We start from the raw sequence: 17,026 nt of genomic DNA on the forward strand, positions 1-17,026 counted from the left end.
CCCTGCTCCTTTTTTTTTTTGTTTGGTTGTTGTTTTTATTTTTTTGCAGCATGGGGACACAACCTAGCTGCTAAATTCTGCTGGAATAGCCCCAAGAAAGCCTGGCTGCTGAGTAAGAAGGAATGAGGCAGTGCCATGTCACAGCCACCCTGCTCTCTGTGCTAAACTGAAGTTCCCTCTTGTATTCACCCACACCCAGAGCCTCTGGCCACCGTAACACAAGGAAGAGGCAGCAACACCTGTTCAGCACAGCTGTCAAAGAGATCCCAAACCCTTCTGCACCCTCTATTTGAATTATTAGTCAGTCCCCACCACAGCTCTGAGCTTCCTTGAGCAGCAGTTGTCACATCAGCTTCCTCTCCTGCCCATAGGAATTTAAGGCTGAGGCCAGCAGAGAAGACAGACAAGGCAAGTGTCATTTATTGTGAACTTTGAGAAAGAGCACTCTCCACTGAGAAGAAAAGCAAAGTTGAAATTTTGAAAATGTGACTAGGTAGAGTCAGTCTTTCTTCAGGCTGTGCAGAGCAGGTTCATAGCAAAGTCCTTGGCACAAAAGTATGGCAGACTGAAACCAAGCTGGTCTTCAGGTGGCCTTTTCCCAACACAGGAAACAGTGGACATGGCTCTGAACAATGTGAGGTGTTACTATAGCAAAGTACAAAAAGTGACTGGGGGAAAGGGAGGGAATACACCATAAAATACCAATAGAATTTTGAACTGGTTGGCAGCAGTGCCACATTATTATAAGCAAAATTATAAGCATCAGTACACAAATGGTTCAGACAGGTCTGTTCCATTCCCCACTCAACCTCAAGACAATCACAGGACCAAGTTTTAAAAAGTCTGTTTCTTTAGTATGCTTTTATTTTTAAGCCCCACAGCTGTGTCTTCCTTATGTTTATCTGAATGTCTAACTTTTCTTAGGACTTTTATACTGCCTCCCATTACCCCAGCATCCAAGGCTTTCTGTGTGAAGGTCAACAGGCTTGCAGTTCCATGTGCTTGTCATTGGAGCTCTAACTCTGCTTGGCATAAAGTGGAGAGTGAAGGGGTTGGCTTTGTCTCCAAAAGTCACAGCTTTAAACAATCCAACATTATAAAAAGTAATGCTTCTTATAAAAAGGAAAAGCAAGCATGGAAATCAGTAAGCATTTGTTTAGATCCACTCTTCTGGAAGTAAATTTCCTTGTTCCTAAGTAAATGCCCCCAAAGTTTTGAAGGGATATGTATTCCCTCCAACACAGCTTCTTTACATGTAAACACAACGAAGTGTTAGCTCCAGCATTATTTTAACCAAATGACTGCGTGATGTGTGATAAACTGTTTGAGAAGTTTCGGAATCCTGAAGGTCAGTTTTATTTACTTATCAGCCCTGAAAAGGAAACAAAGGGGATAGGAGTAGAAGAAAAAAGAAAAAAAAAAGGACTGAAGCCAAAATGAATTCTATTTCAGGTGAATTTATTGAGTTATAAAGAATCTGCCAACTCCACCATATTTACAAAGGTTTTCAAGAGGATCTAGAGCTATTACTGCTACTGAACCACATGTTAAAAATGTATAAAACAAACCAAATCAACCACATCCATTAGGTTCACTGTAAAAACACCATTTACCTTATAGGACCTTGAGGCACACTCAAACATAGGGAAAAATGTTTCCCAACCACTGAACTCTAAAGCAAGATTCTCATTTCTCCCTCTGATATAGCTATGCCTGAAGATCTTGTCTGACACCTTGGAACTTGGTGTCTGTTCTCCAATAGACATAGCTTATGAATCAGGATTTTAAATAAAAGGTTACTCGGACTTGCAAGGCATTAAAATAACCCTAAAGAGCAGAATTAAATCCCCAGTTGGTTCCATTTGATACTTTTGTGAGGTGTTATTGCTGCCAGATGTGCACATAAAATCCTGTCCTCACTTTGGAGCCACAATCCAAGCAAACTAAGCCAAACTTCCCAGAGCACTGTCACTGTTCACATCTCAAGAAGCACTGTAGGAACAGCACCTCCTGCAAACATCACACTGGTGTTTTCTTCTTCCTGTCCATGAGTCAAAGGATGACTTCAGTCAATTTCACCCATTCAGCTGCAATTAATGCTCCCTAAATTCCCTCATCTACCTTTCCATTCCCCTCTCCACCCACAGAATAGATCATGGATTCTAAGAGGAGGAGAGAGCCTGTCTCCCAGTTCAGCTGGGTTCATTTCCAAGGATATTGCAGCTGCATGTCACATCCTGAAGAAGTTCTACATTACAATTCCACAATGCCAAAGGGATGTGGACGTGGCCTGTGTGCTCACACACCTGGATGCACACAGTTCCCACTGGCAACAGGTGGCTCTGCTAGTCTTGATTACAAGCCAACAATAATGTTTATTTGATATTAAGCTTCACACATGTATTTAATGTTTGGGGAAGAATTTACTCACTCTAGTGCCAGTGACCCTTCTCAGGTTTTTCACAGGTGAACGTTTGCTGATCAGCAATCTAACACTAGCTTGTAAACTATCAACTAAGATTCAGAGTCACTCTAAGCACAGAAACCAAAACCCCAGAAACTAAGTCAGTATCAAATCAAGTAGCAGAGAAACTGCTATTAGCATTTCAGAGGAAAAAAACCAAAACAACCAAAAAACTCTGAAATATGTCTCTTGTACAAAGAAACAGGAAACCTACCAGCTTTATGTTTAACCGAGAAACATGTAACTTTGTTCCTACTGCAAGGGCTACAAAAACAAAACCAAAGATAAGCCCAAGCACCATTCATGCATGAGAAACTACCTTCTAGCAAGAAGTCTTTTATGGAATATGTGCTACTCTAATGTGAGCTGGCATCAGACTTGCAAAGTCTTGCTCCACACGTCAGCAAGACTCTCAGAGGCACACCACACTGTCACACTGATCTCTTCAAAGGAAAAAAAAACATCCTCACAAAAGCAAGCTACAGAGCTGCTCACTGCAAAGCAGCAGCTCCTCTAGGATTTTAAAGTTTTATACTCATATCAAGGAAATTCCCATCAAAATTGAGATTTGTAGCTGGGCCATGCTGAGAACATATTCAGCTCAAGCAGCACACACACAAGTCCCACCCATGTTGATATCCAAGGTCAGAATCAGATGCTCATGTGTTGAGAAAATGGGTCAGATATAAACTTTCTAGCAGTTTCATATTTGCAGGTAAGATTAAGAGCAAGTCTTCAAAAGTGGAATTACCCTGGTGCTCGCGTACATAAAGAGAACACCAGGCTGCCACACCTGCATCCAACCACGGGGTGAACTGCTCAAATCCAGTGCCAAACAGCAGCAAGGCCACACTCAGCAGGAACCAAGCTATGATTGTGAGGAGAGTTTACAGGAGAACTCTTTCAGGCATGGCAGAATAGCTTTCCTTACCAGCAGGATGGCTGAATGAGCTGCACCCAGCAACACTTCTGACATGCTGCATGCATCTCTCCCAGCCCTTCAGAGAATTTGATACAGATAATGCCACAGTTATGTTACAGTGGAACACATTTATCAAGATACCTTTGCAACTCAGGAAAGCTTAGAGGGGTATTTTGTATGTCACTTTTGCTGAGGTGAGCAGGGATTATTTATCAACTTGACTAAGGGGTGATGAAACCTCTAGTACACATTACCAAAGTGTTTCAGAGGTATTCAGGTCCCTCACTAGGAGCTACACGATAACTTAAACATTGAGCAGAAAAGCTTGTGCTTCTTTTGTGAACTAAAGTCTGACTTAAATCCTATTACTGCAAGCCAGCAAAATGCAGTGACACTAGGCTTTGCAAAGATGGTGGAGGAAAAGGGATTCCATCTGGATTCCTTAAAAACCCAACACAGTGTAAAAAAAGATAACTATGATAACTTTAATAGTCAGAACACCTTTACAAAATTCTCTGGACCATGAACTGGCCACAGAAGACTCAAAATAACACAGAGAGCTGTCCAGCTGAAGGTGTTCTAAAAGACTGAAGGAAATCCACTGAGAACAAATTGACACAGCTACTGTGGCACAGAAAAATCATAGTTGGTAACACTGTTATCTGGTTCCATTTTATCAGTGACAGTTTTAGTGCCTATTACATCCTGGACTTAAGTTAGTCCAGTAAGCTGGTGCTTTTCTCCTTAACAGACCACAACTGATTGTTGGTAGACACCAATAACACATCCCTTTATTTCTCTACAGGGCCATCCTCAGTGGTGGATCTGGGGCAGACTGCCCTGCAAGTTTCCATTACCTGAATCATCTCTTCCTTTTCCAGTATTGAAAACCTCAAGCTGCAATGTAAATTCCAGTTTTTGAAAAGGCAGAGGGTTAAACTACCAACCTGAGACTCAACAATTGTCCCTTCCAATTATTTAGTGCTTGAAATTGAGACATTCACACAGTGCAATCTAGCAGTCATACACACATCATCACTTACTACCACACTGAACACAGCTGTGTTAGACACTGGGATTTAACTTCTCAGCAGATTTTACTTTCCCTTGATCTTCCACTTTTTTGATGGCAGCTTGGATAGCTTCTTGATCACCCAGAAACTGGTGAGGGCCCAGAGGGTGCAAGTTCTCATCAAGTTCAAGAAGTATGGGCACACCAGTGGGGAGGGTGACATTGATGATGTCCTCATCAGAGATGCCTGCCAAAAAAAAACAAAACAGAGTTACACTTTCAGGTTCCTCATTGCCTACTGCCTTTTTTTCTGAGGTTACCTAGTCTTAAAACAGTCAAGGACACGTTCCAGCCTCCATCAACATCACCAGCCACTCAAGGGTCACCTCCCAGATAGGCCACAGCTTGGCAAGTCCTTTAGGAATAGCTGAAGGAGAGAATTCCCATCAAGGTGAAGACAGTTCCTTCACTTTTTCAGCCTACACGTGTGAAATAAACAGGAAGAGATTGCCCTGGAGACTACACTGTTCCTTTAAAACAGGACATGGAGTACAATAGGTTCTTCTCCATAATTTCCCAACTCACACATCACAAAAGATGGGAGCCCACACGTGCTACTCCAACGTGAAACAACCTCTGCTACACAGCCAGTACTCTTTAAAGAGGCAGGACAACAAGGTTAGTTTTTCTCTTATTTTTTTTGGACAACTCTTATCACACCAACTGTCACAAAAATGAGTATTTAATTCTACTTGTGTGAGACTCACTCTTCGGACATGTCTGATTTCTCACAAGCAAGTTTACAGCAGGGTCCACAGTACTGTTCTCAGACTTCCTACATACAAGATATTCATTACCACTTTCAAATGAGGGGAAGAAAAAGGAGGCAGAAAGTCAACTTGTACAGCTTGGAGCATTCTTCTTTTTTCCATTTAACTAAAGGAATGTGTACCTGGAAACAATATTAATGTTATGCAGACGTGTAATTAAAATATTCTGTGATCTCATCTCAATCCCTCAAAAACAAAAAAAAAATCAGGCTAAAGAAAGCTAGTATCATTGGGAATGTCAAGATTTCCTTCCCCCCACCCCCCACTTTTTAGAAGCACTGAGGTCCCAGCAGCAGCCTGCTATTGTGTGGCAGGGCAGCTTTGAGTAATTCACTCAGAAAACGCACACAACCAAGCTTCTGAAGTGATGACACCATATGAACTAGACCAAGGTGCACCAAGCAAACATCCTCCTGGAGCAGCTGACAAAACAGATGGTCCTCAGAACACATGGGTGTAAATTTACCAGAGATTTTCACATTATGTAGAAAAGCAGAGCTATCACATTAATAGGAAAACACAGGAGTAAAGCAACTCAGCGCCAGAAAAAACAGAACTGTTCATGAGGTGAGGATGATATGTCCCTGCCCAGAGACTATACCAGCACCCAATTTTTGCAGTGACCTATTCTTGCTTCATGCTCAGCACTTGGGTGGGTCCTAAGTTTCAGAAGGGCATGGAGCACCAGAAACAAGCCTCGGCAAAGAACTTACACCTTGTTACATATTGAGCATTGAAACAAGGCACACTCAGAGAGCTGAAGCAATTCTTGCATACAAGGGACAAATAACTCACCTGGTGTAGGCCACAGAATCAAACCTACAGGGAAAAAAACTCAAAGAACACCTAAAATTTAAAAATGGCACAGAAATGTATGGGAAAAATACTGCATCCATTCACTAGGCACAAGCACTGTTCTCAAGGACTTTGTTTGCAAAACAAGCAGCCAAGCTGCCTGAGCTCTTATTTCAAAGATTCTTAAGCATTAGATTTTAACAACACCCACATCACCATGTATATTCCCAGAGAATCCCTGTCTAGGAAGAGTTCTGACCACCTCCTAAGTTTGGTCTCCCAGACTAAACCATTCATATACACACAGAGCAGATGAAGTCATGCAGGAGAGTTTAGGCAAACCACATAATGTGGTCAGGAGACGTGATATTTAAAAGTTTCCTCTAGAGATGGATTAAACAAAACTAGCTGTAACTACATGGATTCAGAAATGCATTTTACTGTTTTTACAGAACACAAAGCGACCACAATGTCAACTAGTATTGATTTACAAAGCAAAACAGTGCAGTCTAGGATAAACACACAGCAGCAAGCATGATGGTTTTCTCCTCAGGAGTTTTCCTCATACAGAAGTGCTGCCCCACAGCCAGAAATCTGGAAATGCAAGCTGAAGTCAGATGAAAATCCTAAAGAAACAACAGTGTCCTGTTGCTGTATATAGCATTTCTGTTCTCCAGGAAGCAAGAAGCTGAGCAGGCTGGTCACACAAGCTCTTCAGTTGCAGGAGAGCTCACGACAGAACACTCCCCAGCCAGCAGGCCAGGAGGACAGCAAAGGGATCACACCCTGCAGCAGCAATGGCTGCAGTGTGAGCTAACTGCTATCCAGTTACTCCATGTGCTGTAACTAGAACCAGCTGACCTTTTCCTGAGCTCCATCCGAGCTGGCCTGAGTCACAACCCAGCCTAGGGCACAGGGAAGAAGGGTGAAAGCAGGGCATGATCTCAACTGCTGACTCCAAGGTGCAATGGTAAATAAGACCATTGAAGAAGCAACGTGCTTCCCTCCAGTTTAATACCAAAGCCTGGGTCTCAGCACTGCTGAAATACCTTGCTGCTGGAAGCAGCTTTTACCCAAGAGGGTTTAAAACCCAGGTCCTACCTACTTACAGTTGTGAGAATCCACAGGCATTAGTGAAGTACTCAGGATGACTTCCCGAGGAGCCCAGATAAAATGTTGACCAGGCAACTGCACTCCTCAAGTGGCCATCTCCCATGCTCTGTCCTGAGAACACTGCTCCTCACCTGCACAGCAGGAAGCAGTAAGGTACAGGAATGCTACAGTAACTTGGTATAGCACTTACTATAAAAGAGACCTTTCAAAATCACATTTAAAATTCCTCCCCAGCTCATTTATCCTCTGTTTAACCAAACTGGGTAACCAAACACACAAGTTGGAAATATCTCCAGGCAAGCTTAAGAATTCACCTTCATGTGGTAGCCCATGGAGTGGTTTGAAATCTTTGGACCTTACAAAGCCCTACAGAGTCAAACCCCACTGATTTTAAGCACCTACAGCCCTTTCAGAGAGGCTGGTTCAGCTTCCCCGTCCCTCTCACCTCTTACCAAGTTCTTACCAAGTTCCTCCCTCCTATTCTTATGGTTAGAGGAACCCCAAACCTACAACAGCTATTGAGAATAACAACAGGCCTTCTCTCTGCATGTCAGCTGCACTCGAGGCCAGATGATTCATCCAATAAAAGATCAGATGCATAAATTCAGCCACAAAAGCTTGTTTAATACTGGTGCTTTGTAATCGAGTTCTAAAGCAGGTCATAGCTCCCCTTATGCTTAAGGGAAACACTAAAGCTTTAGCCTAGTAAGGTAAATATTCAGATCAACTTTCTGCCCTCCCTGAAGGCTGACAGAAGAGGGAAATAAGCACAGTGTTATAATCTGGCTTTTGATCTGGACAGAATATTACCTTGCTGTGTAAATTTTAAGGTAAGAAAGATGGGTGGGCTACAATCATGGTTGTAGTATATAATTTACATTTGTTTCACTCATGTCTGCCAAAACTTTATGTCTGTATTAGGTTTGCACAGCTAGGCTTTAGTAGTAGGGGGCTACCAAAAAAGAAAACTATGGTGGGTTGGCCTCAGCTGGACACCAAGTGCCCCCCAAGCTGCTCTATCACTCCCCCACCTCAGCACAATGGGTTGGGAGAAAAGATGCAAAAATAACTTGTGAGTCAAGATAAAGGCAGTTTACTAAAGCACAAGTAGAGGCCAAGCACAGAAGCAAAAGAAAACAAAGGATTTATTTTCTACTTCCCATCAGCAGGCAATCTAATCACTTGCCACTAATCAGGGCTTCAGTGTGCAGAGCTATTGCTTCCATGTCATCAGAAATGCCCTTCCCTCCTTTCTCTTAGCTTTTACTGCTGAGCAGACCTCATAAGGGCTAAGGAATATCCCTTTGGTCAGTTTGGGTCAGCTCTCCTGGCTACATCCCCTCCCAAGAGCTTGCCCAACCCCAACCTATCTGGGGACAATGTTGGAGAGACATTCCTGATGCTGTGGGAGCACTGCTTAGCAGTGGCCAAAACACAGGCCAAGGTAATTTGCAATAAGGCCCAGCAAGATCACAAGAAATAAGCAGCAGAAGCACTGAGCAAAGACTGGGGGAAATGACAGGGAGAGCCAGACCATCTCATTTCAAGACAACTGAGTTGTTACATCTCGAGTTGTTTCCTGCAACTGCACTCTCAACACCACACTCACATAAGCAGTATTTCCTTAAGAAGGCTAGGCAGCAAAATAATCTTATTAAGAAGCCCTCAACACACAATCCACACCAGGTGTCACAATGTGCAGCTCCAGCATGTCGGAATACTTTTGGAAATTCTAGAATCAGGCATTCCACAAACCCCTGTCTTGAGGTACTTGACACCAGTGCCCAGGGTTAAATGGCTGGGAAGAAAGAGAAGTTGAGACAGACCACCAATCCTTCATCTGGTAAATCAGTCCATTTGACTTGGTCTCCAATCTGCACTTCAACATAAATGGGGCAAGGTGATCACAAATATTACACTAATATCTTCATAAAGGGACACTGTCAAGAGGGTTCAATACAAAGCACTGGTTGTTAGATAAAGAGAAAACTATCCTCCCCCAAAGAATTGAGAAAAAACATCTGCAAATAGATCCAGGATACTTATTTAGCATGACAGATTCTACAGATATTTCATACACTTTAATGAGGTCCACTTTGTGCAATGAGAAAACAAGAATAAAATCCTAACCCACAACCAAAGCCTTTTGAGCATGATACTGTTGCTCCAATGATTGCATGCAAGTAGAAAGCAGAACTACATTTCCAGTCTTTACTAATTACTCAGAACAAGGAAAACACAGATTCCAAGAATTGCAGTCCTGTTTCAAGAAAATACCTCCTTGAAATAGTAACTTCAAGAGATATTCCATAGTATTTTAGGAAAAAACTTCAAATTGTCACTAAAACAATTAGAACTGTTTCATCAGATCCAACTGAATGAAAACATTTATATTTCCTGCCATTTAAAGTTTGATCTACATCTTCCAAGATCAAGTTAACACCATGACTAAGACATCCAAGCAGCCATACAAGAAAGATTGCTGCCTGAGGCATTTGGAACCCAGTTTTCAAAATGCCCAAAAAAAAAAAAAAAAAAGGTTCCAGCTAAGCTGGAGGGGCTTAAAAAACTCCATTCAAGTGCTGGACACACTAAGCTTACAAAAAAGAAAAATCCACAAAAACACAGCCCATCTCACAGTGGGTGTTATAAATACAGGAGACTGGCAAAGTTTAAGCACTGTTGAATCAGGCCCAACTCTAGCAAGGTTCCAGAGCAATTCACAACCTTCCAACAGAGAAAGGGAGAGCCAGTCAGCAATGCAGACAAGGCATCTCTTAGATCCAGCTAGATTTAGACAGAAGGGAAAAAAAAAGCAAAAACAAAATAAAGGCAGATTGTAACACCAGGGGTCTCAAAGGTCTGTCCATGCTACCCTTCAGGCCACCTCTTCAGAAATCCGTTCTCCACCACATAAAGGGTAGGGGAGCAAAGCAGGTACCTGCCAGTAGCTCCTGTGTGGGAGCTGGGGTAGTCCCCAAATGGTCCCTGGTCAACAGAACCAGATCCTCTGCCAAGGATTGCTCCCATTTCCCTGTGCAAGGATATGCTGGAAGGCATACTGCAAGACAAAGGACAGCTTTACTACACCTAGAGTATGGGCAGTCCTGGAAGAGCTACACAGAGTTAGCAATTGTCCCAAAGAAAAGTTCTGCAGTACTGCTCCTCCCTGATCTCAGTGCAGCTAACTCCAAAGCAACCCTCCCCAGCCCCTGAGGCTGCCAGCCCCTGTAGCAGGCCTGCACAGAAGGTGGCCCAGGATCTCTGCTGGAACCTACTTTCAGTTGTCACCATTTCATCCCCAAAGGTCTTGGCCAGCATGGTTTCATGGAGCTGAATCAGTTCTTGGGAGGCAGGGGAGTCACCATAGCTGCAGATCCCTCTTCCCCTTTTCCTTTATCATTTCACACAGTGTGGATGACCACTCTGACCACATCATGGAACTGACTCAACCAGCTCTTCCTCCTTCATCCAGCAGTGATCTGCACCCCAGGATTCACAGCCTCTCTAGTTCCAGAATCCATTTGTACCTGCTCATTTCACAGGCTTCAGACTCCTGATATCCTGACTGTTCCAGCATGGCTAAATGCAAAAATAATCAGCAGGCAGAGCCACAGAACAGAGGACTTTATAACTAAAAAAAAAAACACCCTGAGTGGACACAATCCAGTCTGTGCATATTTGTAACTACAACTATAGTAGGCGGCATTCACACATATATAATCGCTGAATTCTGCTCTACCCACAAAGAAATTAATATAGTTTAGGATGGCCTAGAAGCCAGGAGATGAAAGAGGAAGGAAGGGAAGAATCTAACAATCCTTTTCGGATATTTTTTACTATAAAGTCCCAAATAAGTTATTTTCAAGACCAGTTCCGGGATTTTCAGCCCAGGTAAGACTTGCTGGAGCAGGACCAGAGGAGGGCCACAAAAACATAGGGATGGAGCACATCACATGGAGCCTGTGAGGAAAGACTGAGTTGGAGCTGCTCAGCTTGGGGAAAAGAAGGTTCCAGAGGGCCTCTAAGAAAGATGGAAACAGACCTTTTAGCAGGGCCTGTTGCAACAGAACAAGGGATAATGGTTTTAAACTAAAAGAAGATACTTTCAGACTAGATATACAGAAGAAAATTTCTGTGATGAGGCTGGTATAACACTGGAACGTGTTGCCCAAAGAAGCAGGAGATATCCCATTCCTGGAAACATTCAAGGCCAGGCTGAACAGGACTATTAACAACCTGATCTAGTTGAAAATGTCCCTGCTCATTGCACAGGGACTGGACTAGATGGCCTGTAAAAGCTATTTCCCAAAAGAAACCATTCTTTGGTAAATAAACAATCTTATGCTAAGCCACCAATTTGGCTTTTTCTTGGGATGCATTTTCTATATTGGGATATAGTGCAATATTTGCACAAGCTCTAGCAAGTGCCTATTCTCTGCAGAACTCTGTTACATAACTTTTAAGTTAAATTATCAGGGTGACCCATTGAAGTAACAGGAACATCTTTCACATCCCAAGCCAAGCACTTTAATTCTGCTGTGTTACAGCAATGTTTTTTTAATTAAGAGATGATTATCACAAACCTGACAAAGCAGCTGAAAAAATCCAAAAATAATGTGAGCCTGCAGAGTTTTTGTCTATCTAAACCAAGCAGAGATTTTGTTTGAATACAGCAGTTTTAAATTAACAATGAGAAATAAAATGAAAGCATCTGGCCCTTTCCTTAACTACACTAACCTAACCAATTCTCTCCCCTTTCCACATCTCCCAGTTTGCTTCCTTGACCAACTTTCTACTTCCTCTTTGGAGACCACAGACATTCTTACCTTGCCCAGGTAAGCAATATACACTACAGAACAAGATATAAAGCTGAGTAAAGAGGAGAGGGGAAGGCTAAAATGAAGGTCCTTACCTTCCACATGCTTCAGCAATGCCCTGCTGCTGTTGCCATGAGCAGAGATAAGAATCATTTTGCCACTTTTCAGTTCTGGCACTATCTTTTCATTCCAGTAGGGAAGGAGTCTATCAAGCACATCTTTGAGACTTTCAGCCTTCGGGAGATTCTCCTGAGAGACGTCACTGCATTTGTAGCGGCGGTCATTGTAGATCTCTGCGTAGTAGGGGTGAGATTCAGAGATGGGAGGCGGGGTAACATCGTAGCTTCTCCTCCAGATTTTCACTTGCTCCTCTCCATGATTCAGAGCCATCTCTGCTCTGTTGAGCCCGATCAGCGCTCCATAGTGACGCTCATTCAGCCTCCAGGAGCTCTGAATGGGGACCCACTCCTGGCCCATCTCCTCCAGGATCAGCCAGGCAGTCTGGATGGAGCGGCTCAGCACAGAGGTGAAGACGAGGTCAAACTCGAAGCCCAGCGCTTTGAGGTGTTTGCCACAGTTCTGAGCTTCCTTTATCCCATCACTGCTCAGCTTCTGGTCCACCCAGCTGCAGAAGCGATTCTCCTTGGTCCAGGCTCCTTCCCCGTGTCTTAGGAGAACGAGCCTATACTTTGCCATTTTGGTTGCAGCTTAGCACAGAGGGCAGCAGGTCTGGCATCTAATAGCGATACATCTGGACAAGGACATGAGATAGACACATGAAACATCCCACAGATAATGCATTACAAGTAGCAATATGGTAGTGAAAAGTAAACAGCTATCAGAATCAAAACAATCAAAGAAACAAGTGTCTGCTGAGTATTACAATTGGGAGTGGGAGGAATTCCAAACCAAGAGACCTCATGTGGGAAGGAAAGCGCCATCCTTCACCCAGCTTATTGCAACTAGCCCACTAAAACAATTGATTAGGAGCAGATTTGTACAAGCTGTTACAGCCTACAGTTTCCCTCAAGTGATTAAACAGAGCCTCACTCAGTATCACAGGCTCTCAGAGCAGCAGATCTCCCTCACTGGGCAACTCTGAGGTGCCACATGTAGCTTGAGCCCACCAGGGCTATGCAGATCCTCACTGCTCCGAGGGAATGCAGGAACAGACAGCAGTTATGGCCCTCAGCCAGAGGAACTGGAGAGTGGGAACACAGAACTGCAACTGGCAAGGTACAAAACCTTATCAGCTTTTCTCAATGGAGATGTCAACACAGTCACACTCTGCATAATTTCCTCATAGCCCCATCCTGTTGTGCTAATTATGCCAGTCTATGCTTGCGTTTTTCCCTAGGCCACCTCCTCCATTATTCCTCCACACTCAAGTGTGACAACACAGATACTCTGGGATGCAATGTACAACTAGTGAGTCCTCATTTCACCAGCTGTATCCCATCCTCTTCCTGACTTTCAAGTCTATTTTTCCTCTCCTGTCTGTGAATTACAATGCCAGATTCTCAGGCACCAGGATTAATGTTTTTACTTTTGGAGTGGGCACAAAAAGCCTATTTGCTGTCCTCATGAAGTCAGACAGCTACACATTCATAAATCAAACAGTACCTTTCTCTTTTTTCTTTCAAGCAACATCTCCTCTGGATTGTCTTCAATGGCAGATACATTTTGACCACATATCCAAGAGTCTGCCAAGGTGGTCAAAGATCTGCTAGAAGACAGTGGGATTCCTGAAAGCCCCATCTAACACAGGACTGCAACTCTGAAAACCCCAGCCTGATCCCTCTGACCTGAGGCACAGGCTAGATGGCAATGGACAGAGCAGGAGAAAAAATATAAATACAACTCTGCACTGGGGAGGACTCCTATACCTCAGATGAATATTAAATGCTCTCAAAACCATGGACAGTGGGAGACTGAGCTCTGATTTCTGTACACCCAACCTTACGCTAGATTTCCATAATACACTTAAGGAGCTCCCCTCATCTCAAATCAGTTGGAGCTGCTTCAGTCACACTCCAAGCGTCTCAAATTCAGGCCCTCTGTGACCCTGAATTAGGTCAGATGGTAGGATGGCATAGGCCATGCATTCTGGGGTTTGGGAAACACCCAGCACAATACCAGCATTCATTTTTCCAGGCTTTCAAAAAAAAGTGTCTAGAAAAGTTGAATTCATTAACAGACTCAGGAATCTGATCTTGCTTGTAAGAGCAGCTTAGTTCTCCTCTAATGTCATGTTAAGACAGAGTCTACATCACACAAGGACGCTCTGCAAAACCCCCCCAGTGCTGACTTTTGCCTAATGGCACAGCTCAGGATTAAAAAGCCTTTGAGGACTGAGATTTTTACAGACTACCAGGAGGTATTGTTTGACACCCAATAGACAGCTGAAAAATACAAAAGAAAGTCTTATTTCATACAAAGGCAGGCTGAGATTTGTGTATGGCAAGAAACATCTCAGACAAAATCCCCTGCATGGTCCACTTTTTCCACTCCAAAAAATCAGCTGCAATTTAAGCAAAGAAATCAGCTATTTCTAGGATTCAGGTGTCATGTCACATCAGATCCATCACTAAACTGCACCCTGTAAGATCCCAGGTTTATAACAAAAACAAGCACTTGATAGCATTTCCACCTAAAGCAACTGATCCTCACTCAACGTACCACAGATAATATTTTAAAATTGCAATGTGTTCACAGCATGAACTACTATACATAAAATAGCTCCACAGAAAGCTCTATCTCTGCAAATACTTCATTATTCAGATTAGTTTATTCTATTATCCACAGGAACGGATTACATAATCTACAAAACCAAATTAAGACCCAACAGTAGGGGTAATGCACCTCTTTGCCAAAGTTAAGTTGGCATTTTAGCCAAAAGCAATCAAAATATTTGTTAATATAAGTTAAAATTTAGTTAATATAAGAGATACAAAAAGACCAAATAGTATCTGGGTGTCATAAATTCCAGTTCACTTATATGAAACATTAGGCAGAAGCACAATTCTCAAACAATTTTAAAAACAACTGGCAAGTCACAGCATTGCTCTAATATCAGTCCACTTCTGGAAGCATTTAAACTAGAAAGCCTTAGAGCAACACATGGAAATAATCCTACTCACCTTTCCTACAGCAAAGGAAAAACCTACACAAATCCCAGCACAGGCTCAAGAGCTGCTTTATACAGAGGCCAGCACACACCCTTGGCCGGTTACCTGCAGGGAAAGAATAAACACCGAGTGCTCACAGAAAGAGCCCACAAGTGCAAATGGTTATGCCAGCCACCATTTGCTCTCAAAGCTGTTAAAAAAATTGAGCACACACCGCTTGTATGGGCTGGGAAAGTCACCAAATACCTTCTCCCAAAAAGATGCCAACGCACAGCTCCTGCATTTCCAACAAGGGAAAGTTTCTGGTCTCCCACATGCCCCAGGACATAATTTGCTCCCTAAGATTTGTTTAAACTGCAATTACCATAGCTCTAGCATGCACAAATCTACCAAAAGCTCTGGGAAACCACGGAGGATACAGAGAGCAGACCTGGATTCAGCACAGAGGCACTGGAAGAGGTTGTCCAGAGAAACCGTGGGTGCCCCATCGCTAGAGGTGTTCGAGGCCAGGCTGGTTGGAGTCTTAAGCAACGTGGTCTAGTGGAAGGTGCCGCTGCCCAAGGCACGGAGGGTGGAACCAGATGGCCTTTAAAGTCCCTTCCAACCCAAACCATTCTGTAGTTCACTCTATCAGCGAGCAGAAACCCAGAGCCCCTAGGAGAGCAGCGCACGGCGCTCAGGGTAACATCTTACACCGGCCAATCTCCCGGCCAAGCACAGCTTTAAGGTCTAACACCAGCCGCGGCCACTTCCAGGACTCCTGCTCCAGCCAGGACGAGCTCCCCTGCTCATCCCTTCAATCAGGCGTCCCTGTGCGGAGCCACCTGCGTGTCCCAGCCGTGCCCGAGCACGGAGGCTCGGCCACAAGTAGGGCAGCACCTCCCAGACACGCGCAAACACCCGCGGCCGCAGGCGCGGGGCGGAGAACCGCAGCCCAACACGCACACGGCTCGCAGGCACAGCCCCGCCAAGGAAACCCCCCGGAACCCAGGGCCGCTCCACCTCCTCCCCGAGGCCGCTCCCCGCGCTCTCCCGGGAATTACCGGGCTGAAGCCGCCTCGCCACACCGGAGCTGCCGCCGGGCCGGGCCGGGCCGGGGGGCGGACCGCGCGTCTTATTGCGGCCGCGGCGCCTCCGCGCCCGCCAGAGCGCCGCGCGCTGATTGGCCGGCCAGGCAGATGGACAGCGGCCTCAGCCAATGAGCGCGGGCGAGGCGGGGAGGCGGGGCCCCGGATGCCGCGGCCGTGCCGCCCCTGCTCCGTGCTGCGGAGTAGGGTGTTAAATACAGTTTTAGGTTACAACATAAACTCTACGGTGTAAGATTTTTTTTTACTAGCTCAAGCAAGAGATGAGATAATCAAGAAACTCTTCACACAGAGATGGCAGTGACTTGGGGCCCATAAAGAGTTACTGCCTCCTTATCAGAAAAGACAAACATTCTTCCACCTTCTCTCCGTTTTATGGAACCACCAGGGTTAGCAGGAAGAAGTTGACAAAAACCAGAAAAGTTCTTAATTTGCAAGGAATTTATACATCATGTATGATATATGAATATGTAACAGGCTATTGCTTTTAAGGTTATTCCTTTGTTCACAGGGGATGCTTTCCATAACTTAGTGTCCAGAGCATCCAGACGTCCTTAATTATTTGGTTTTTATTGTCTTGCAATTGTCCTAACTCTAAATGTTATTCCTCTAATTTTGTATTACTATTTTTATAAACATTTTATTATTATTATACTTTAAACATTTTAAAAACCAAGTGATTGGCATTTTTCACGGGTCCAAATTCTAATTACTCATACTGAAATCAGTGGCCAAAAAAAAAAAAAGAAAGACGTGAGTCTTAAGGATCATGCTAGCTCCCTCATTCCCACAGGCTGTGATCCCAAGCTGAAGTAATTAAAAGCAAGTTGATGGAGCAACTCTGGTTCAAAACAAGA

At 44.0% G+C, this 17,026-nt stretch overlaps 1 protein-coding gene across 6 annotated transcripts in view; it reads right to left on the minus strand.

The window, feature by feature from the left end:
* Positions 1-1,441: 1,441 nt before the first annotated feature.
* Positions 1,442-17,026, minus strand: part of BPGM (bisphosphoglycerate mutase) — a 29,338-nt gene continuing 13,753 nt past the window's right edge. For 2 of the 6 annotated variants that reach the window (XM_030263604.4, XM_072923828.1), the window contains 3 exons: positions 15,097-15,189; positions 12,052-12,707; positions 1,442-4,645 (listed from right to left, as the gene is read on the minus strand). In XM_030263604.4, coding sequence (XP_030119464.1) covers positions 4,452-4,645; positions 12,052-12,652 — 795 coding nt within the window. In that variant the 5' untranslated portion in view covers positions 12,653-12,707; positions 15,097-15,189 and the 3' untranslated portion in view covers positions 1,442-4,451. Of the gene's footprint in view, positions 4,646-12,051; positions 12,708-15,096; positions 15,190-16,127; positions 16,261-17,026 lie in introns of those variants that run through there. The other 4 variants (XM_030263607.4, XM_072923829.1, XM_012569327.5 and 1 more) reach the window with 3 other exon arrangements.

This window comes from Taeniopygia guttata, chromosome 1A (assembly GCF_048771995.1).
Source record: "Taeniopygia guttata chromosome 1A, bTaeGut7.mat, whole genome shotgun sequence".
In the NCBI taxonomy this organism is placed as follows: Eukaryota; Metazoa; Chordata; class Aves; order Passeriformes; family Estrildidae; genus Taeniopygia; species Taeniopygia guttata.